This window comes from Panthera uncia, assembly GCF_023721935.1.
Source record: "Panthera uncia isolate 11264 chromosome D3 unlocalized genomic scaffold, Puncia_PCG_1.0 HiC_scaffold_8, whole genome shotgun sequence".
Taxonomy (NCBI): domain Eukaryota; kingdom Metazoa; phylum Chordata; class Mammalia; order Carnivora; family Felidae; genus Panthera; species Panthera uncia.
The window spans coordinates 72,166,398-72,187,822 of NW_026057586.1; the positions used below are offsets into that span (position 1 = coordinate 72,166,398).

General features: G+C 51.1%; 1 protein-coding gene across 1 annotated transcript in view; it reads left to right on the top strand.

Moving 5' to 3' along the window:
* BCR (BCR activator of RhoGEF and GTPase) overlaps positions 1-21,425 on the top strand; it is a 128,221-nt gene that overhangs the window by 55,337 nt on the left and 51,459 nt on the right. Inside the window, exons 2-4 of the mRNA XM_049619112.1 lie at positions 10,384-10,565; positions 18,331-18,435; positions 18,791-18,976. Coding sequence (XP_049475069.1) covers positions 10,384-10,565; positions 18,331-18,435; positions 18,791-18,976 — 473 coding nt within the window. The remainder of the gene's footprint in view (positions 1-10,383; positions 10,566-18,330; positions 18,436-18,790; positions 18,977-21,425) is intronic.

Genomic DNA, 21,425 nt, shown 5'->3' on the forward strand with positions numbered 1-21,425 from the left:
GAGAGAGAGAGAGAGAGAGAGAGAGAGAGAGAGAGAGAGCACAAGTGGGGAAGGGGCAGAGAGAGAGGGAGATACAGAATCCCAAGTGGGCTCCATGCTCTGAGCCATCAGCACAGAGCCTGATGTGGGGCTCGAACTCAAACCATGAGATCATGACCTGAGTCAAAGCCAGATGCTTAACCAACTAAGCCACCCAGGCGCCCCCATCTTAACCATTTTTTTTTAAACCTTGGCTTTTAAAGTCTTTACTTTTTTTAATGTTTATTTGTTCTTGAGAGAGAAAGAGAAAGTGAGTAGGGAAAGGGCATAGAGGGAGACACAGAATCTGAACTAGGCTCCAAGCCTGACGTGGGGCTCAAACTCACAAACTGCGAGATCATGATCTGAGTTGAAGTCGGATGCTTAACCAACTGAGCCACCCAGGCTCCCCCCATCTTAGCCATTTTTAAGCATACAATTCAGTAGTGTTAAATACATTCACATTGTTGTGCAACCATCACCACTGTTGATCTCCATAACTTTTTCTTCATCCCAAACAGAAACTCTACACCCAGTAAGCAGTAAGTCCCCACTGCCCTTCCTTCCCAGCCCCTAACAACCCCCATTCTATTATCTATCTCTATGAATTTATGAATTTGCCTATTCTAGGTACCTCCTATGTCATGGACTGAATATGTGTGCCCCCCCCCCCCCCCGCAAATTCATACATTGAATCCTTCTAACTCACAATGTGATATTTATAGGTGGGGCCTTTGGGAGATAGATCACGAGGGCAGCCCTCATGATGGGATTAGTGCCCTTATAAGAAGAGACCTGGAGAGTTAGCACCCTCTTTCTTTCCACCCACCAAGAAAAGGCCATATGAGGACACAGCAAGAATGCATCTGTCTGCAAGCTAGGAAGAGAGCTCTCACCAGAACCCAACCATGCCGGCACCTTGATTGTCCTCTTCAGGCTTCCAGAATTGTGCAAAAATAGATTTCTATTGTTTAAGCCACTCAGTCTATGGTATTTTGTTATGGCAGCCCTAGCAAACTAATACTTATGTCAGTGGAATCATGAAGTGTTTTTCTTTTTGTGACTTTCTTATTTCACTAAGCACAATCTCCTCAAGGTTCATCCATGTTATATAGCATGTTATAGGACTTCCTTCTTTTTTTTTTTTTAAAGATTTTATTTTTAAGTAATCTCTACACCCAACATAGGGCTTGAACCTACAAGATCTAGAGTCACTTACTGTACCCACTGAACCAGCCAGGCACCCCAGACTTCCTTCTTTTTTAAGACTGAGTAATATTCTATTATATGTGTATACCACATTTTGTTTATCCATTCATCTGCCAGTGGACACTTTGGGTTGCTTCTGCCTTTCAGCCATTGTGAATGATGCTGCTATGAACATGGATATATACATACGTGTATTTCCTTTCCTAACCCTCCCCAGGCAGTGTGAAGGTGGAGGTGGGGAAAGTGGGTGTTCCTCCTGCCCTCTCAAGCTTACCTTGCCTAAAACAACAAATATGTGTTCTTCCACAGTTCAGGAGGCCAAATCAAGGTATATGGCAGGGCCATGTTTCTCTGGAGGCTCCAGGGGAGAATCTTGTGTTGCCATTTGCAGTTCCTGGTGGCCCCGTGCGTTCCTTGGCTTGTGGCCACAGCATTTTAATCTCTGCCTCCACCTTCACACAGCCTTCTCTTCTTCTGTCCCTCAAAAGGACGTTTGTCATTGGATTTAGGGTCCATTGGATAATCCTAGGTGATCTCATCTCGAAGTCCTTAATTTAATTATATCTGCAAGGACTCTTTTGCCAAAGTAAGTTCCATTCACACATGCCAGGTGTTAGGATATGGACATGTCTTTTTGGGGCCACGATTCAACACACTATAGTGTCCTTCCCACCTTCATGTTCTGGAGGGTAGCCAGTGTCTGCCTCTTTTTAGGTCTTGGAGTGGTCACTTTCTTAGGGAGATGGTCTTTGCTGCCCTGCCTGAGGGTCTGGCTGCCCCTCATGTGTGGCTTTGCCATGATGTACATATCATGTGACTCCTGGAATTCTGGCAGCTCACAGGAGCAGGGGCTGGGTCTGTGGTGCCTGCCATCATATGCCCAGCACAGTGCCTGGCATGAAATAGAAGTGTCATGGGGTACCTGGATGGCTCGGTTGAACATCTGACTTCGGCTTAGGTCATAATGTCGTGGGTTCAAGCCCCATGTCAGACTTTGCGCTCATAGCACAGAGCCTGCTTCAGATTCTCTCTCTCCCTCTGTCTCTGCTCCTCCCCTGCTCATGCATGTGCCCTCTCTCTCTTTCTCAAAAATAAATAAACATTAAAAAAAAAAGAAAAGAAATAGAAGTGTCATACATCTTGGCTGAATGTTGGGTACTCAACATTGTCTGAGGCCAAACTGCCTCCAAGAAACCTTTCTGAACCTTGTTGCAGAGTCAAGGTGGTGCTAAAGAAGAATAATCCCATCATCCAGTGACTGAGGGCTGCAGCTTCCCAGCTGGTGTTCCAGCCTCTGCCTGCCCCGCCCCGGCACCAGCTGGTTCCAGCCCCAGGCCCAGAACATAAATAATCTTTCCCTCCTTGAGGATCCAAGAGCTTTAGGCACAAGTGGGTCCTTGAAGATAGAAGAAAATCTTTTAACTGCTCTCTGGATGCTGATTGGGGGTCCTCGTCTACCCACACTGGGGGCATTCAGTCTTTATTGCTAAAAGTCACCCTCAAAGTTGACCTTGTGGTGATTCAGTCTCCAACCAGCTGGAACCCAAACCACAGGTGTAAGAGTCATAAGAGCTATTGTGATTAGTCCGTTTGTCTCCTCCGAGAGAGCTTAGCCTTGTTCAGGGAATCTAGAGCTGCCTGGAGAGCTGAAGCATCAGGCCTGAGCAGGACTGGCTCAGGCCCTTCCCAGCTAGCATTTTCTGGCCTTTCGGGGAGACTTGCCTAGCCTCAGGGCCTTCTGTGTGCACAAGCTGGTCTGGGCTGTGACCTCCTACTACCCAGGCAACCAGAGCTTTCCACACTAGCTTGGTGACGTCATTGCTGGGGTGGCAGCATGAAGTAGGATCATGGTCCCGGGATCCTAGGGTGCTCTCTTTGCCTCTCCTTCTCCCACAAAACCAAGGGCTCTAACAACAGACCTCTCTCCAGGATACAGTGGCCAACTAGATGGGGGACATCTTGTTTATAAAGAATTTTGACCCCCTTGCTGTAGATACAACAGAAGGGACAGCTGCCAGCCTGATGGCAGAGAAGAAAGCAGAAAGCCACCCAAACCAACCAGATATCTTAGAAAGTAAAGCAGCGGGTGGCCTGAGGTACTGGTGCCAGGCAGTGCTGACATCTGTCCGGAATGATGTTCTTGGTCTTCAGGAAACAGCTGGATAATGTTCCAGGTTCCCTGTTTTAACAGAGGAAAACAGATCCTTTTTTTTTTTTTTTTTTGAAGTGAAATGATATAACATAAAACTAATCGTTTCAAAGTGAACAACTCATGCCTAGTACAGTCACGATTTTGTGCAACCACCGCCTCTGTTTGGTTCCCAAACACTTTGACCACCCCTGAAGGAAATCCCATACTCATTGAGTATCCACTTTCTGTCTCAATGGATTTGTCTCTTCTGGACATTTCATATAAATGGAATCAGACAGTAGGTGTTTTTTATGATCGCCTTCCTCAATTAGCGTAACGTTTCCAATGTCCATCTGTGTTACAGCCTGTGTTGGTACTTCATTCCTTTTTGAGACTGAATGTTGTTCCGTTATATAGATACTCTGCAGTTTATTTATCCATTTATCAGTTGATGGACATTTGGGTCATTTTACCTTTTGGCTGTTGTGAATAATGCCACTTGAATATAGCTTGAATTATTCTGGTACAAGTTTTGCTTTGAACACCTGTTCTCACTCCTTTTGGTCATATGGAGAGGAATTGCTAAGTCATGTAGTTATCAGCTCAGCCTTTTAGAAATGTCTTCAGAAAATGACCAAATATGCAGGCGACACAAATGGACCTCGGCATAGTCAAGCTCCACCTGTTCCTCTCTTGTAGACTCCTTTCCTTGTCTGAAAAATGAGCATCTAGAAGTTTCTGCCTGTTAAGGGGTCAGAGTGGATTCAAGGAGATCAGCACTGTCCCTCACCCAGAGGAAGTGCCCAGGAAAGGGTAGCAGGTATTTTGCAAAAATGCCTGCCTGCTGTGGCACATTTGAGACTTTTCTACTGTTTGGGAAACTCACTTCCCTGAAGCACCGCAGATATTCCCTGACTGTACTTGGGGTTCTGCTACACAGTAAAGAAGCCAGCCGAGCCCCAGGAGCCATGGCCTATCCTGTAGATAGAATCTGCTCTCAGCACACGGGGTGTGGGAGGAAGCCTCAAGGCTGTGCACAAGCGTGGTGTCCAGAGCCAGCTCGAACCTGTGGAACCTGTGTGCCTTTCGGTGAGACCTAGATCTTTCTGTCCCAGCCACAGTTTTCTGAGCCTCTCCTGGAGGGGCGATGCCTACCTGGCAAGACATCCCCAAGGACATGAGCTGCCGTCTGCAAGTCACCAGCACCACAACATCGTCAGCACTGTGCTGTTTGCCTGTGGCCCAGGGAGGGAGGGGAAAGCAGGGCTTCTGCAGATACGACGAGGTGGGGGCTCAGTGCCTGCATCTGCAGAAACCTGCCCACTGTAGCTGGCGAGCCACCGGCAAGAAGATGGTGTTTGATCCTCTTTTACCTTGGTAAAATACCGCCCAGCCATTTCCTAACAGTGTCAACAGGGATAGGAGACCACCCTGCCTCTGTCTTAATGCATAATGAAGTTCCTGCCACACCACCCCCACCTGAGTTCCCAGTATCCCTTCTTCTTTCCTCTCAACCCTGGTATGTGTTTATCAGGATCACTCCCCTGGCCATTTACAGCTGTTCCCATATCTGTTCTGGGAGGGGAGGGCTGAGATCATAACCTTCGTTCCTTCTGAGGATTTGCTTCAGGCTCTTCTCTTGGGGTGCCTTGGTCAGAGGGTGGGACAGGAGCTGGGATCTGAGCCCTGTACCTCTGGCAGCAGCAAGGCAATGGAAGCAGGATCTGGGGACGTTCCAGGTACATTGGGTCCAAGAGGGCCTCTCCTACAGCTGGGAGACATGTGGCCGGTGGTCTGAGCTTGGTTCTGCACACGTGTCCTGGGAACCCTTGCGGCAGAGATCCCAGCAGGGCCTGGCAAAGGCCTCACAGTGAGATGCTTGCTTCCTGGCTTGCAGATATGAAAATAGGGAAGGAGTGTCGAAGTTACTGGAGATGTTTGAACCGAGACTGGGCTAAGGGAAAGACAGGCTGTGGGGAGAGGCTGGGGGCCCCTGGAGGGGCTGACAGGACTGAAGCTGGGCAAAGGGCATTTGATGCTTTGAAGGCAGGTAACTCTGGCCCTCTGAGAGCCCTGAGGATGGTTGCTGCAGGGCTTTGGGCACCTGTGGTGCTGTGATCCTGTGAGGGGTCCTGCTCCAGCACTGGGTGTGATCTGTGATTACCAGATTCTTATGGGCTGGCAGGAATCTCATCCAGTCTGCATCAGGAAAATGCGGGTGGGCAGGGACGTGGCCTGGAAAAGATGATATATAAACTCTGTAAGAGTAGAGGGGTAGCTGCTGGAAACAAACAGTGGCTGTGCCAGTTGGACTGGTCTGGCCGTGCGACACTAGGCCTCCTTTTGAGGCTACATACACATAGCCGAGCAAGGCTTCCTTTTATTGTCCTTTGTTATGAAACAAATACACAGAAGACTATAATGAAGCCCGAGTACCCACCACCCAGCCTGCTCTCATCAACTCAGGGAGCACACTGCTTGGAAGTTTCCATTCTGTGCTTATTTTAGATGTGGTTGCAGGGGGCTGTCCACATGAAGGGATTGAGCCCTCCCCACAGCTCAGCTACCCAAGCATTGCCCCTATCTGGGAGGGATCTTAGGAATATGTGCATGTGGTATATACTTGTTGCATAACATCAAATGGAACATTTTAATCATTCTTAAGCATACCACTCATGCTCATTGGCATTTGGTACATTAATACTGTTGTGCAGCCATCACCACCATCCATCTCCAGAACTTTCTCATCTTCTCAGACGGAAACTCCGTACCCACAATACACCAGTTCCCCATTCCTTCCTCCCTTGGCACCCACCATTCTACTTTCTGCTCGATGGTTCTGACAATTCCAGGTTCCTCATATAAGTGCACTCACACAGTAAATTGAGCATTTTGTGACAGGCTTATTTCCCATAGCATCATGACCTCAAGGTTCATCCATGTCGTAGCATGGAGTCAGAATTGCCTTCCTTTTTAAGACTAAGTAATATTCCACTGCATATCCATACCACATTTTGCTTATCCATTCATCCATCAGTGGATACTTGAGTTGCTTCCACAGTTTGGCTGTTGTGAATACTGTTACTAGGAACTCGGGTGTGCAAATATCTATTTGAGTCCCTGTTTGCAATTCTTCTAAGTATATACCCAGAAGTGAAATCTCTTGATCATATAGTAACACTGTGTTTAATCTTTCTGAAGGATTTTTTTTTTTTTTTTTTTTTTTTTTTTTTGACCAGCATTGTCCTTGAGGTGTAAGAAGGGGATGTGATCTGGGCTGACTGGGACTTATTCCTCCCACTTGGTGGGGGTGGGGGTGGCTGCCTTTTGTTCTTGCATCAAAGACTAGATTTTAGATTTGCAGAGTGCAGGGATTGTGGCTGTTAAGCCGACTTGCCTGGAGCGGAGGAGGTTTTGGATTTCACTGTGCACATCCCTTTTCCACACTCAGCCAGCCGCTGTCTGCCAGCTCTGAATGGGCCTCACTCTCCCCCGCCCTCCTCCCCGTTGGTTAGCTGCTCTGTTGACCAACCCTCATTTCCCTGAGCCTCTTGTAGCCTTAGGATCGTAGCCCCTTCCCCCTGCCCCCTCCTCTGAAACCAGTGTTTGCTTTCAGCTTTGGGTAGAACTTTGTAGGAAGCTCCGGGCTTAACTCAGCCACCAGGTTCCCAGTTCTTTGAGGTAATGAGACTTCCCACTGGGTGTTCCTGGTAGAGGAGGGGAGAGCAAGGCCCCTCTCTCACTTTGCTCTGGTTCTTGGGAAATGGCAGCTCCCAGAGCCCCCCAGTAATATACTTTGTGCTCGAAGAGATGCGGGGACCCAGGAGTGGAAAAACTGCAGTGTGAAAGGAAGTCCCTGCATGCCGCTTAGGATGGGCGACAAGGAAATGAGAGCTTTCCTGGTCCCTCTGTCTCATTTGCACTGGAGCAGGCTGGATTCACTGGGACCATGGGCTGAAGCCTCAGGTGGAATGCAGCAGTAGCAGTGATCAGCCATCCGGAATCCAGACATAAAAGCATCAGTTCCTCAGACATCAGTTTGGGGATATGTGTGCAGAATTGGAAACAGCTGGGTTTTTAGTTGTCTGATGGTTATAATTACCTTGTGGAGTCCAGCTATGGAACCTGGTTTTTCAGTCTCACCTGGTGGAGGTGAAGTGTCCGTATCAGAGTCAATGGCCCCACACAACCCTGGCCAGCAAACCTTTAGCAGGCACTAGGTTTTGCCCTGGGTTTTAGGACATTGCTAAGCTAGCACTTTGTTTCACACATGTGGAATCTTTACAGTCTTTGGAGAGAGCCCCCCGAGTCTGACCCTAAAGTTCTTACTTGGGGCGTCACTTGATATTAATTTGATCTTGAACATGAGCTCAATGTAGTCACAGGCCGGGACATCAGGTGGTGGTTCTCAGATTAAGGGTGCTTTTCCAGGTGATGAATCTGTTGACTTTCTAAAAGGTCATTATTTCAAAAAAAAAAAAAAAAAAAATGAACAGTTTAAAGTTTCTTAGAGAGGATGTGTGGACACTGAAAATCCTGTGCTAATATAAAAGCAGAGTCCAGAGGAGGAGTGGGGAGCAGAGGAAGGAAGCTGTCGAAGGAGGTGAGGTCAGGAGGCAGGCAGGGCATGACTGGCTGACCCACACAGTGACCGTAACATTTTAGAGCTGAGTGGGCCTCTATCGATTGTATAGTTCACATGCCTGATTGTAAAATCAGGAAAACTGAGACACGGACAGCTTAAGTGACCTGCACTAATTCTCACCGGTAGGTAGTAACCTGGGCAGGACCAGAGCCTCACTTCTGGGAAATTCACACCACAGCCCATAGAACTGGCCCACCTGCCCCATCTGGAGGAAGTGTCCTGGGTTACAGAAGTAGAGCAAAGACCCTCCTGGCCCAGGGGGATCATTCAGGCTACCTGTGAGGAAGGTATCTGACAGCTAAAGCCTTCTGTCCAGGGCCTGAGCTGCCTTTGAAAGCAGCTCCCATGGAAGGCAAGTTTTCCGTAGGGGCTGCTGCAATACAGGGTTCATATCATGGATGTTGAGAGGACAAGAAGTCCTCTGTGTTCATTTTGGTTAAAAAGAATCTGGGATTCCCTAGAAGGAAATGGAAGCTGAAGTCAGACCTGTTTGGGGGCTGGGGTGTGGGGTTAGGGTTCTGCATTAACAGGGTTTTGTGTTTTTTAATACATTTAAACCCTCCCCATCTGTCCTTGGGGATGCTGGGCCAGAGCTGGTTGAGTGCCTTTGGAGATACTTAGGAGGAGGAGACAGAACTTGGCCTTGGCCTCTGACTGTCCTGGTAGGACAGTACAAACCCCAGCAGGGCTGAGCATTGATAACCAACATGGTGATGGTACCAGGAGCTCCTCTGTAGCCCATGGAGCTTGTTAGGGGACACGGTAGGAGCCCACCCAGCTCTGAGTGTCCCCTACCCTGTCTGCCACTTTCAACTCAGAATTGGCCTCTGTTGGAGCCCTCCTGCAGACACACAGGGCAGCAGAGCTCTGCCTGGCCTTTGTGGTCAGCGCCTGTATGCAGACAGCAGGGACACAGTGTGGGTGACAGCCAGCACAGTGCCAGCTCCCAGCTTGTGCCAGTGCAGCAGTCTTAGTCCTGGCTTCTTCCAGAACCCCCAGGAAGCCTTTGCAGCCACCAGGACACAGATCTCCCTGAGCGTCTGATTTCATTGGTCTCTGTTTTTGAAGCTCCCCAGGTGGCACTAACGTGTAACCAGGGCTAAGGACACCTCTTAGAGGGCATGTGACCTGCTGGGACACAGAAGTGGAGAAAGTGGGAGAGGCAGAGGTGTGTGAGGAAGCTGGGACGTAGGCAGATGAGTTGCACAGTGCACTGGCAGCCGTCATAGCTGGATGTGGTGAGCACCTGGTCACTCCAGCCATGGCTCCTCTTGGCTGCTGCATGGAAAGAACTGAGGAAACAGTCCCCCCACTAGAATTGCAGGGTCGACTCTGGAAGCCTGTGCCTGCCTGGCCTGGGTGGTCAGTGTCACCTAGAGGTTGAGCCCCAGGCTGGGTGTGCTTGGTGGCGGAAGTTGTAATCTTGTAAATAAACACTGCAGAGGCTGCCTGTGGTGGTGACATTTGGACAGGACTGCTTGCCGATGAGTCATGGGGAAGGTGATGTAACCCAATCAAGATGACCTCAGAAATCCCATGGGCTATGAAGATGCCCTGTGGAAAGAGTCAAGAAGTGACCCCCACATGAGACTTGGAGTGGACTGGGCCCTTGTGGGTTAATGTCCTGGTGAGGATCCATTGGATTAGAACAGTTCTGAAAACAGAGCTATACAAAGGCTGGCCAAGGGGTATGGGCTTTGTAATTTAGCCAGGAGGAAGGGGTGACTGTCTTCAGGTGCTTTTAGGATGGAGGTGTTCCGAACAGCATGGAGCCGGCCATAGGGTAGGCCACTTTTGTCCTCACAGGGACACTCAGGTTGGGGTAAAGATGGTCTGGGACTTTGCCACACCAGCTGGGAGGTGGGCTGAGAGTCAGCCAAGAGGCAGAGTGGGGTGAGGGGAAAGGGCTGCAGCACCCGTTCCCTGGGTTGGGACTGGTGGGCCTGGGGCACTGCTTACAGTGGCCAGGGCTTGCACCTGGAGTGGCATGATCTGAGCTTGTCGCCCCCATCAGATCCCCACGGACAGGTGCACAAGGACCATCCCCGAGAGCAAGATGCTAGCATTTGAGGTCCATCTTTCTGTAATGGCTCAGGCCCACTCCCAGGACAAGGGCAGATGTGCCCCAGACAGTGTCCTGAAAGCCCAGTCTCATTGTCTGGGGGGCATACCACTGTTCTGGCCCTGCCTCACCCTGTGGTCTTTGCTCAGTCGGTTGTGAAGGTGCGGTCAGCCTACCTGAAGTCTTTGTTCAACACCTCTGGGTGATAGACAGCATCAGCCCAATGCCTGCTGGGGCAGGTGGGGTGTGGACCCTCCCAGGCAGAGCTCTCTCTGGCCCCTCTCCCTATATCTAACACAGCTGCTTCTCTACACACAGATACGTCATTTGGAACGCCACCTGGCTATAGCTGTGCTGCAGACCGGGCTGAGGAGCAGCGCCGGCACCAAGATGGGCTGCCCTACATCGATGACTCACCCTCTTCCTCACCCCACCTTGGCAGCAAGGGCAGGGGCAGCCGGGATGCACTGGCCTCAGGAGCCCTGGAGTCTACCAAAGCGGTGAGTCCCAGGGTGGGAGGGCCAGGTGTGAAATAAGGCTTAGATCTGGCTCTGGCCTGCTGTCTACTTCCTAAAGGTGCCCTGCAGCACATCCACTCTCTCAGGGACAAGTAGCAAGTAGGTGATGTCAGGAGCAACCAGTGGTTGAAGTCACTAAAAACGCCTTCTTCTTTCCCCCATCCGGGGCACCTGCTGATCTGGAAACAGCATGCTAGGTGCTTTCAGCAGGGACTTCATGGAACTCTGTCAGCCAAGTGTGGAGGAGACAGGCAGCATATGCAGAGGCTGAGAATGCCACCACTGTCCTACCAGCAGGACGTGGTGGCGGTCCCAGCAGTGGTGCTGAGGGGCAGGGGAGGGGGACAGTGTCTGGGCTCTTGTCCTTGTGCTGCATGCAATGCACTTGCTCCTTTTTGCCAGAAGGAGTGCTGCTGATGACTCCATCCATTTGACCAGGGTCTTCCTCTTGAGGTATCATTGTCATTAACAGTCCTGATGTCACCTCCACTTTGGAACCGAAGCTCCAAGGTCATGTGGCTAGTGTGTATTGGCACATTCAGCAGATGCCCTCCTTCACTCCCAGAGATGGTCCTGGGCCCCTCTCTTGTAAGCACATAGCCCCGGGGTTGTTGTAGGCTCCTAGGGTAGTCCCACATGAGCTGGTGGCCTCACTGCTTTGATCTGTCCCATTGCCCTGGAGGGGCACTTCAGAGGTACATTAGAGCCCAGGCATGCACCCCCTACCTTTGGGACAGAGGGTGTCCCTTTGACTTCTCAGGTTCTTTCCTTCTTGAGTTGAGATCCTGTCCCTGGGGCAGGTTGCACCTCACTGTCTTCCTGTTGCCCCTCATGACAGATACCTTCCCTCTTTTGCTTAGCTTGTTTCTGATGATGTCCTCCCCAGGCTTAAATACAAGAGAGGAATCTGCTTTTTTCCGTTGTTGGTGGGAAGTGCCAGAAGCATATCTTTTCACTGCAGTTGCTTTTCTGCTGGGCTGATGCTTCAGCTGCAGGACTGCTTCTTATTTATGCTTTTGTGATTTCTAAAGACTCTGGCGCTGGGTAGGCTTCCCATTCTGAAACACGAGGATGGGAAGGGAAGCCAGTGTGTAACACACACCTACCTTGTGCAGTTTTGATCCAACATCTGGTTTCACTGTTTTACAGATTAGGAAACTGAGGTTCAGAGAGATGAAGTAACTTGCTCAAGGCCATGCAGCTACCAGATTTGAAGCCTTCTCAAATCCTCAGATGACACTCTTTTCTTTAACTACCTTGCCTTTCTCAGTGCCCTCCCTTGCTTCTTGCTTCACAAGCATGATTTGGTACAGACGGGGATCTTTCCAGTCCTGAATAAGCAGGCTGAGTCCTGAACTTGGGATAGGGCTGCCCTAGGAGGCTGATCTGCCCTCCTTGTGCCCAGACCCCATGCAGCTTGGCTGCCCATCCCCACCAGACTTCTGCCTTCAGACCCTCATCTACACTGACTTGGAGTTCTGCCCTCAGCTTTTAGCCATAGTCTGAGGGCTTAACTGCTATGGAGCCTATCCACATCTGGGTGTCCACTCCCTCCTTTGGCCCCCGTGGGAGCCCATAGCCATGTCTCGTCTTATACATCTGTGCTTGCCAGACATGGGGTCTCCAATCCCAAGTACGCCACCTGGCCCAGAGGAGGTGTCAGGGAGTGTCTGGAGAAGATGGGAAATTTTCCTTTCCTTTCCTTTCCTTTCCTTTCCTTTCCTTTCCTTTCCTTTCCTTTCTTTATTTTTTAATGTGTATTTTTGAGAGAGAGAGACAGAGCGTGAGCAGGGGTGGAGTAGAAAGAGAGAGGGGGACACAGAATCTGAAGCAGGCTCCATGCCCCGAGCCATCAGTACAGAGCCTAATGTGGGGCTCAAACTCACAAACCATGAGATTGTAACCTGAGTTGAAGTCAGACGCTTAACCAACTGAGCCACCCAGGTGCCCCTCTTTTCTTTTTTATTGCATTCACATACACATAATGTAAAATTTTCCATCTTAACCATTTTGAAGTATGCAATTCAGTAGTATGAAATGCATTCACCTTGTTGTACAGCCATCAGGACTGTCCATCCCCCTAACTCTTCATCTTGTAAATCTGAAGATCTGCACTTATTAAACAGCTCCCTATTCTCCCCTGCCCCCAGCCCCTTTAAACCACCATTCTGCTTCCTGTCTCTATTAACTACTTCACCTCATGTAAGTGGACTCACACAGTATTCATCTTTTTGTGACGGGCTTATTTCACCAAGCGTAATGTCTTCGATTCATCCGTGTAGTAGCATATTGCAGAATAATTCCCTTCCTTTTTAAAGGCTGAATAATATTCCATTGTACATATATACTACCTTCTGGTAATTCATTCATTGGTTGGTAGACACTTGGGTTGCTTCCATATTTTGACTATTAAGAAAAATGCCACTATGAACATGGGAGTACAAATATCTGTTCGAGATCCTGCTTTCAGTTCTTTTGGGGGAATGACCCAGAAATAGAATTGCTGGATCCTATGGTAGTTCTGTTTTTAATTTTTTAAGGAGCCTTCATACCATTTTCCACAATGGTTGCACCATTTTATATTCCCACCAACAGCCAACAAGCATTTTGGTTTCTCCACATCCTTGCCAGTACTTGTTTTCTGGGTTTTTTGTTTGTTTGTTTATAGTGGTTCTCCTAATGAATGTGAGGTGGTAAGATGGGAATTTGATTGGAAAAGGACTGTGTAGCTTTGTTCCCGAAGCCCTCTGGTTAGGTGTTTGGAGCCCTGGGGCGGACACCCTCCACTGCCCTAAAGATAGACCTGGCATTGACTTTCTGGTTTCCCTGGCAGTGCAGTGCCTGGACAGTGAGACTTTCTTCTTTATTTTTTTTATTTTTGGTTTGAAGAAGACAGCTGTTACTTTCTAATGCCCACAAGCAGCATGCTGGTCTTGAGGCCCAAGGTGCCCAATCCTGACCAGTTAGGCTGGGGGAAATCCCTGCTTATCTTTTCCTACCCTCCCAGAGGATGCTCATCTCCATCTACTGAGCTTGAGCTCTTTGGGCTGGGGGGCAATCAGGAGAACTTTCTATGCGCTCCATGGCAACCAGGTGGCTCAGTGAACTCTGAAGTTGCAGGTCTGTTCCATGAATGCCTGTCCCCAGGGGAAGGTAGGGAGTCAGCAGAGGCCAGGAATCCTCTTGCCTGGGATGCTGTGGGAAGGACCCAGGCCACCTTGGGTGGGTCCTGGTGACCAAGATTACCTTCCAACCCTGAGGGCTTATGACATTCTCCACCCCTGGACGTTCTGAGGTGCCTGCTGATGTTGACCAAGCTGTCTGCATTTCCCCCTTGAACGATGACCGTGCAATCCCAGATGGGGACAGAAGCCGCAGGAGAGGGCAGGCTGCCCCCAGGCAAGAGCCATCAGGCATACCTCCATCTCTTCATGGCCAGGTGAGGATACATCTTAGCAAGCCCCTTGGAAGAAGAGCAGGCCATTTTGATGACCACTGCCTCTCTCTGCTGGGAGGGTAAAGCTGACATCATTGAACTGAGGGAAGCAAAGCAGTATCATGGACACTTCTAGAGGCTGTAGTCAGAGCTGTGGGCTAGCAAGTAACCTTCCTTCAACAGTGTCAGGGAAAGGGGTGAGGGTCTGGCATCACCCCCAGCTGCCATCCTGGGGTCAGTGGCAGAGGGCCTGTGTTCTGCCAGATCAGCATGGTCAGTCCTTCCTAGCGTCCTCAAGAGTCCCAACATCATCCCACCTATTTGTTTATAAGGGGAGACGTCAAGGCACAGAGACGGGAGCTGACAGTGGTCGAGCATCTCCTCACTGGGTTCTGTGACACGCTGTGTGACATTGCTCCCCACAGTGACCTGCCAGGCCCTGTCCCCAGCTTACCAGCAAGAGGCAGGCCCAGAAACATTGGACCTCAGCGAGAAGGGGCTGATACCACCTCAGCCCACATTTCTCACATTCAGGGGCCCTTCAGTGAGTGGCAGAGCTGGATAGGTCTGCCAGCCAGGGACCTTTCGTGGGCACATAGAGGCCGAGAAAGCAAACACACACTTGGATTCTGCTGCTTGGCAGAAATGCCATGCCCTTGGGCTGCCTCAGCCCATTGGGGGCCCATGGACCCTTTGGGGATTTTTTGTTTGGGGTGGGGTTTTTGTTTGTTTTTTTTAGGTGGAAGTCAAAGTATATGCACATATTCAATCAGTCACTCCTACTGATTGAATGCAAGTGAAATTGGCAGTTTTTACCAGGGAACTCAACAAGGGGCTCAGGAATGTTTGAAGACAAACAACCCTGCTTTATAACTTTGATACTGGCCATCACTTGATTCAGTGTATCTGGTCAATAGTTGTGCTCATGGAACAGAAATTGTAACTCTGAGTCAAGCTGTTATCTGAGCAACCACAAGTTCATTCACTTTTATGATTCACTGGTTAGAGATGCTTTGATTGTTCCGGTCCCCCAGTGAGGCTCTGCAGCAGACAGAGCAGGATAAATGTTGCGTCCCTATGGCTCAGCTTGGCTACAAGTGCGGAGCTCTGGGTCCTGACTTAAATAGTGATAATGTTTGCTCACACCTGTCCTCTCTGCAGAGTTGAAGAGAGCAGGTATTTGGTGCCAGCCCAGCCTGTATGCTTCCTCCTGAGAGCCCTCCCAGGTTGGTTTATCAGTGGGCAGGCATAAGAACTGTACTGCCTGCCCTGCGTGTTAGCTCAGATCCTTATGCAGAGGCCAGCCCCTGGCCCTCTGCTGGCTGGACTCTAGGACAGTGGCCAGCCCTCTTGCCAGTGAAGGCATGGCCCCTGCCCAGAGAGGAAGACAGGGTCCTTTGTTGAGAGACCTGGCTGTCAACTCCCAGCTGGGAGCAGCCCACCCCTTCACAGCCAGGGTTTTGCACTCTGATCACCCTGGCTCCCTCAGAGTAGTGCTGGGGGTAAAGGGTGCTCCCCAAATTCTGCCCTGCCACTCTGTTCCAGCTCCTGCCCTTGTGGGCCTGGTGGCAGTTCTGTTCACCTGGGTCCCTCTGTCAGCTTTCCCACCTTGTCATGCCCAGTTTGTTTTTATCTGCTCTGTCTGCCTCAGGTTTGTGTGGCTTGCTCCGTTCCCTGCCCTCTGCCCCTGCCCTGGCCCGAGTAGAAGTGGGAGGCCTTCCTTCTGGCTTGCTGCCTTCTTTTTCCAGTTGCCCTTCTCCTCCGGCTTTCTCTCCACCACGATCTCCCCACCATCATGATCCCAACTGGATTCACGTGCCCTTTCCAGAACTGGCATGTGCGCAAAGCAGGGTTATAAATAACCCTGGTCCTGGCCCTGCCCTTTGTTCTCTATCTTCTGCATTTCTTTCCCGCCCTCTCCAACAAGGCAGAGTTGGCTGACTTCTGAGCCGTCCCTGTCTGCCACCAGCCCCTAGCACCATTCTGGGGCTCAGGAGACGATTCCTGGTCCAAAAAGAGGTATCTGCACCCATGTCTTCTCCCCAGCCTAGCACATTCCCTGGGCCAGACATTCCCCTGAGCTGGCCACACCCTTCAGAACAGGGAGAGCTGGAGCCGGCGCCTTCCTGCCTGCGCTTTTTTTCCTCCCAGCTTTCCAAATTGTGTGGGTGGGAATGAGACGCACTGCCACCCATGTGAGCACCGGCATCTTGTGCTGGGTGGGGCTCCACCACCACCACCCCAGCCCCCCCACGGGTGCTCACAGTAGCAAGATTGTTCCTCAGCACACAGCAGGGCTGGGGGTGACTGCTGCTGCCCAAGAAGCCTGCTGTGCCCTTCACCTTACCTCTTCCCTTGCTTGGGGCACAAATTGCACCTGGACACGATGGGAAGCGTGTTCAGGGTCATCAGAGCTACTTCTCCCAACGGGCTGCCACCATGCATGGTGACCTCAGTGGGCTGAGATAATAAGAGGGGTCAGCATCCCCTACCCCTGCACAACTGTGCACTGTGTGTCACAGACTTGCTGACTGTGGTGGCACTCTGGGCCCTGGAGCAGGCTAAGCTCACAGTTCTGGATCTTGGCACCTGCTTGTCAAACAGACCAGGGTCCCAGAAGAGCACTCAGAGCTTCACAAAGGTACAGCCAAAGCTAGGGCCCAACCAGGAGTTCTAGATCCATTCATTCGTTGGTTTGTTTGTTCATTGTCTTCATGGAGCACCTATATGTTCCAGGCACTTTGCTGGCACAGGAAGTTTCAAGATCAGGCACAACATGTCCTAGAGATTTCTGCCTGTGAAGCCACTGCCCAGTGTGCCCTGGGTGGGGGAGGGGGTTCTGTGTGGAGTGGTACCTTTCCCTGGAGCGATACTTAGCCATGATCTTGGCGGCTGCCTTGTATGCATGCATGAGTACATGCACATACTTGGGCATGCATGTACACACATATGCATGCACCTAGCTCATGCACACTTAGAGATTCCCAAAGCAAAGTGGTGGTTCAGGAAGACTTTTTGGATGGTCCCACAGTGGGCAGTTAGGATGTGATACAAGCCTCAGGGACCAGAAAGCAGAAGCAGGTGGGACATGGAGATCGGGCCTTCCTTCCCCAGTTTATACCCAGGCAGCTGATGCCCAGGGCAAGAGGGCAGTTGCCCGAGACTGGGGCTCACCAGGCAGGCCTGGCTCTGTAGCCCTGTCCCCCGACTCCTGGCCCTGGGTGCTTCCTGCTGGGCCAGCCATCTGTGTCACTGAATGCCTCCCTCCTGCCACTTCAGGAAATTGGAAAGGGAAGCACGGTTGGGGGCACACAGTGGGGCCATACTGGGGAGGCCCTGATTCTAGTCTCTGTAGAGACACCGTGAGGCCTGAGCTGGCCTTAGGTCCTTCCTCGAACCCAGTGGTTCTCACCTAGGGGCGATTTGGCCCCAGAGGACATGTGGCAACATCTTGCAAACATTTGTGGCTGTCCCAGCTGGGGGTAGGAGTGGGTGTTGCTCCTGGCACCTGTGGGTAGAAACCAGAAATGCTGCCCAACACCCTATAGGGCCCCCCAGCATCCAAAAGAGAATTCTTCAGCCCTAGATATCAGCAGTGCCGAGGACCAGGCACCTGCCCCAGACCAGCAATCTCCCCTGAGTGGTTCAGGAAAGTGGACCAAAGGGGCAGCACTCTGGTTCTACACCCGAGGGCTACCACAGTGTGGTTGTCTCATGTTCACCCATAGGTGGAAAACCAGTGGCAGAATGGGCAGGGGTGTTGTCTCAGTTTCTGAGGACTACAGTGGACCTGTTGGCATAGCCAGGCAGAGGGAGCATGGGCAGGCAGTGGGCACAACCAACCTCTGACCCTGACTCCCTCGCTAGTGGTCAGGTCACAGGCCCCCTCCAAGTGTGCAGAGCATAGCCCCCTGTGCTGCCCAGATACCCAGCTGGCCCATGGGGGAAGTGGCCAGTTAGTCATACAGCAGTTTTTATCACCTTTGGCATCAATATTTTCTATTAGTTTACTGGGCAGCTGTAACAAAGTCCCACAGACCGGGCATCTTTCCCCAACTGCCCAGCTCCACGCTGCCCATTTCTCAATGTCATGACAAAGGGTGGCTCTTGGTTTTGCTGGATGACCCCTCCAGAATTTTCAGTGACCATGAACAAGTGGCCGACTGGCCGAGGCTCCAGTGCCTCCCTTTATTTCTACATGGAGCCTTCTCCAGAGGCTTGTCCTCAGGTTGAGAAACAGGCCTTCCTCTCTGAGAGTGGCCACATAGGGCATCGTCCCCCAGGTCTGACCTCTGTCTGTTTCTCCTGCAGAATGAGCTGGACTTGGAAAAGGGCTTGGAGATGAGGAAGTGGGTGCTGTCTGGAATCCTGGCTAGCGAAGAGACTTACCTGAGCCACCTGGAGGCGCTGCTGCTGGTGAGGAGCGGGGAGGGCCTGAGCTGGGCCGGGGCGCGCTGCTCACAGGCCCCAGGTCAGCCATCAGAAGGCAACCCCCCTTGCCTGGAGTCACTGAGACATCGGTAGGCGGGCCAGAAACTTCCCCTCTGTAGAAGTTGGGCTTCCCCGTGGGGCAGTGGACACTAACATTAGGACAGGTGCCAAACCAAGCTGGCTTTACATTTTTATTTTTAATGGAATTTAAAAAGAAAAACACACGTGTCACTTAACCATGACTTTCTGTGGTCACACCATGCACCTGAGAAAGGGCAGGCCCTCTCATGTGTGCCACTCCACCTGTCACCTGTGTCACCTCACCTGTGCCCTCTTCCAGCCCATGAAGCCTTTGAAGGCTGCTGCCACCACCTCTCAGCCAGTGCTGACAAGCCAGCAGATTGAGACCATCTTCTTCAAAGTGCCTGAGCTCTATGAGATCCACAAGGAGTTCTATGACGGGCTCTTCCCCCGAGTACAGCAGTGGAGCCACCAGCAGCGAGTGGGTGACCTCTTCCAGAAACTGGTGAGTGACTCGGAACAGGTGCACGGCAGCCTCCCAGGAGCTTGCAGCTCTACAGGGATCAAGACTCTCCCTTGACCTGCAGGCATGTGTTGCCAAGGGCTCTGGGACACCGAACCCTTATTTTAAGGCTCCACACTCAACGTGGGACTTGAACTCACGACCCTGAGATCAAGAGTCACATGCTGTACCAACTGAGCCAGCCAGGCGCCCTTGGAGAATTTTTTTTTTTTTTAAGTGGTGTGGGGAGGGGAGATGTGGTCACTAAAAATCAAGGTAGCGGGAAAAGTACCCCTGGAGCCTGAAGGAGGGCCCTGGTAGAGAGAGGTGGGGAAAACCCACCTTAGCTCCTACCAGCAGCTGTTTTCAGAAACAACAGGCATATTTAATGCTGACTTTGACAGGGACACCTTCATGCCTTATAGAAATCAAGACTGGTTCTTATGGATAGACTAGAGAAATGCAGGGCAGGGTGGTTTGTAACTGCGGAGTGTGGACTGAGGCATAGCCTCTCAGTGAGAGGCAGTCTGGCTCCTGAGTAGCATGGTACAAGGAGGCCCATCTCACCTTAGCTGAGGCAGGCCCTATAAGGCAGGTCCTGTCCTCACCACTGAGGGGGTGAGAAGCCTGAGGAACTGCGGGTCACTTGCTGGGACTGTAATCCTGTTTTGTCTCCAAAAGGAGGGCCTTTGCTGCTGCCTTCAGCGGTCATAAAACTGAAGGATAGTTGGTGCTGGATGACAAAATAAGAATTTCTGAAAGGGCTTGATGAGCCCATACTGACAAGGAATCCTTATGGCAGAGGTGGCTGTGGGTTCAGGCTGTGGCCGTTCAGGTCCCAGAGGCAGAAGCACCCGATCAGGACAGAAAGGGCCCACCGTGAAAGCAGGTCAAGGGCCTCTGCAGCCCTTTGCTGACCACAGGACCCAAGAAGAGCCAAGGATATGGCTTCTAAAACATCAATGGAACCAATAAAACCTAGCAATCAGATGAAAGATGCTGTGGCAGGCCCCTTGGCACTGGCCAGGCCACATCTGGGACAGGGATTGGCTTGAAGTGCATATTTAACCAAGACCTGGGTCAAGTAAAACTTGTCCAAAAGGAAGAAACAGTTAAGGGACTCGGGAGGAAGGAGAAAACCCGAGAGCTGTTGGATCGACATCTGTCTTCCAATATACAAAGTTCCAACGTGTGTGGAAAGGAGTCCCCACCTCTTTTGCAGTTCTAAAGTGTGCAACCAGTCAGTCCCTTTCAGAGGAGGCCATGGGAGAAGGGAGTCTGAGTAGAGGAGTTTAGCAGCTGTCCTGGGCCTGCCACTGAAGGCAGGTGCCAGGCAGGACCTCAGGTTCTACTTCTGAGGATTCCTAATCCCAAGACCAGATTATCCAGGCGCCCCATGGACATGCTTTTTTCCTGGAGCCTTCCTGCTCCCAAGGGAAACCAATCCCCCAGGGGTAGAGGTGGCCCAAGGTCACAGGCCCCTTCCAAGTACTCAGAGCACAGCCCTCTGGGCTGCCCAGACCCAGTCCTTGCCTTGGCTTGCACCTGGGCTTGAGTGATCTGCTCCAAGGTGTGGCCTTCCTATTGGTGGTCCTCTCTACACTGTCCTGGGCTGCAGCTACCTTGGACTCCAGGCTGGAATGAAGATACAAGAAACACATGAAAAAATGCCTTTTTGTTCAGATTCCTGTCACATGAGACCCCTTTCTCCATAGCCAAAAAGCAGGAGACTGTATTGGTGCAGCACCCCCAGCTCTGAAACCCACCCTCACCCCATTTCTCCCCGTGTGAAGTGTCAGCAGGTTCTAACCTAGTAGATTTGGCTCAGCCTGTAGCCCTCCTTAGAATGGGAGAATTGTGTTGTTGAGAAGAAACTGCAACAGCACTCTTCCCTGAATAACATTCCAACATCACTCAGAAAATTATCTTTCAAATGTTCATAGTTCGACGAACGCCAGAATTTGGAAAATTTCTTCTGGTTTCCCTGGTGTGCTTGAGCTACCTTTGTGGGTCAGATGTTGCAGCAGGACTGAGAGGGAGCTACAGTGGGAAGTCATGCCCCGGAACCAAGTGGAGAGTGTTCATGTGCGCCACCCAGCTAGGAGCTGGGGCTCTGCCGTTCCTTTCTGACCAGCACAAGTGCGGTTGGCCCCACAGATGGGGGTGGGGGGGTCACCCCATCAGGCTCCCTAGCTGGGAGAGTTTTAGGACCAGGGGATCCCGCATTGCTATGCCCCAGTTATGACACCTCCCCTGCCCAGGGATTTATGAGCTGTGTCTGGTAGTTCAGAAAGCCTGGATCCCTTCCTGCAGGAACGTACAGGTTAACTGCAATTGCTCAGGGGTTTGTTTCTGTCCGAAATTTTGTCAAGCTATGTTTTTGCTTTTCTGATCCTTTCAAACTTCCAGAAAAGTTGCAGAAATAGTACAAGAATTCCCATGTGCCAGATAC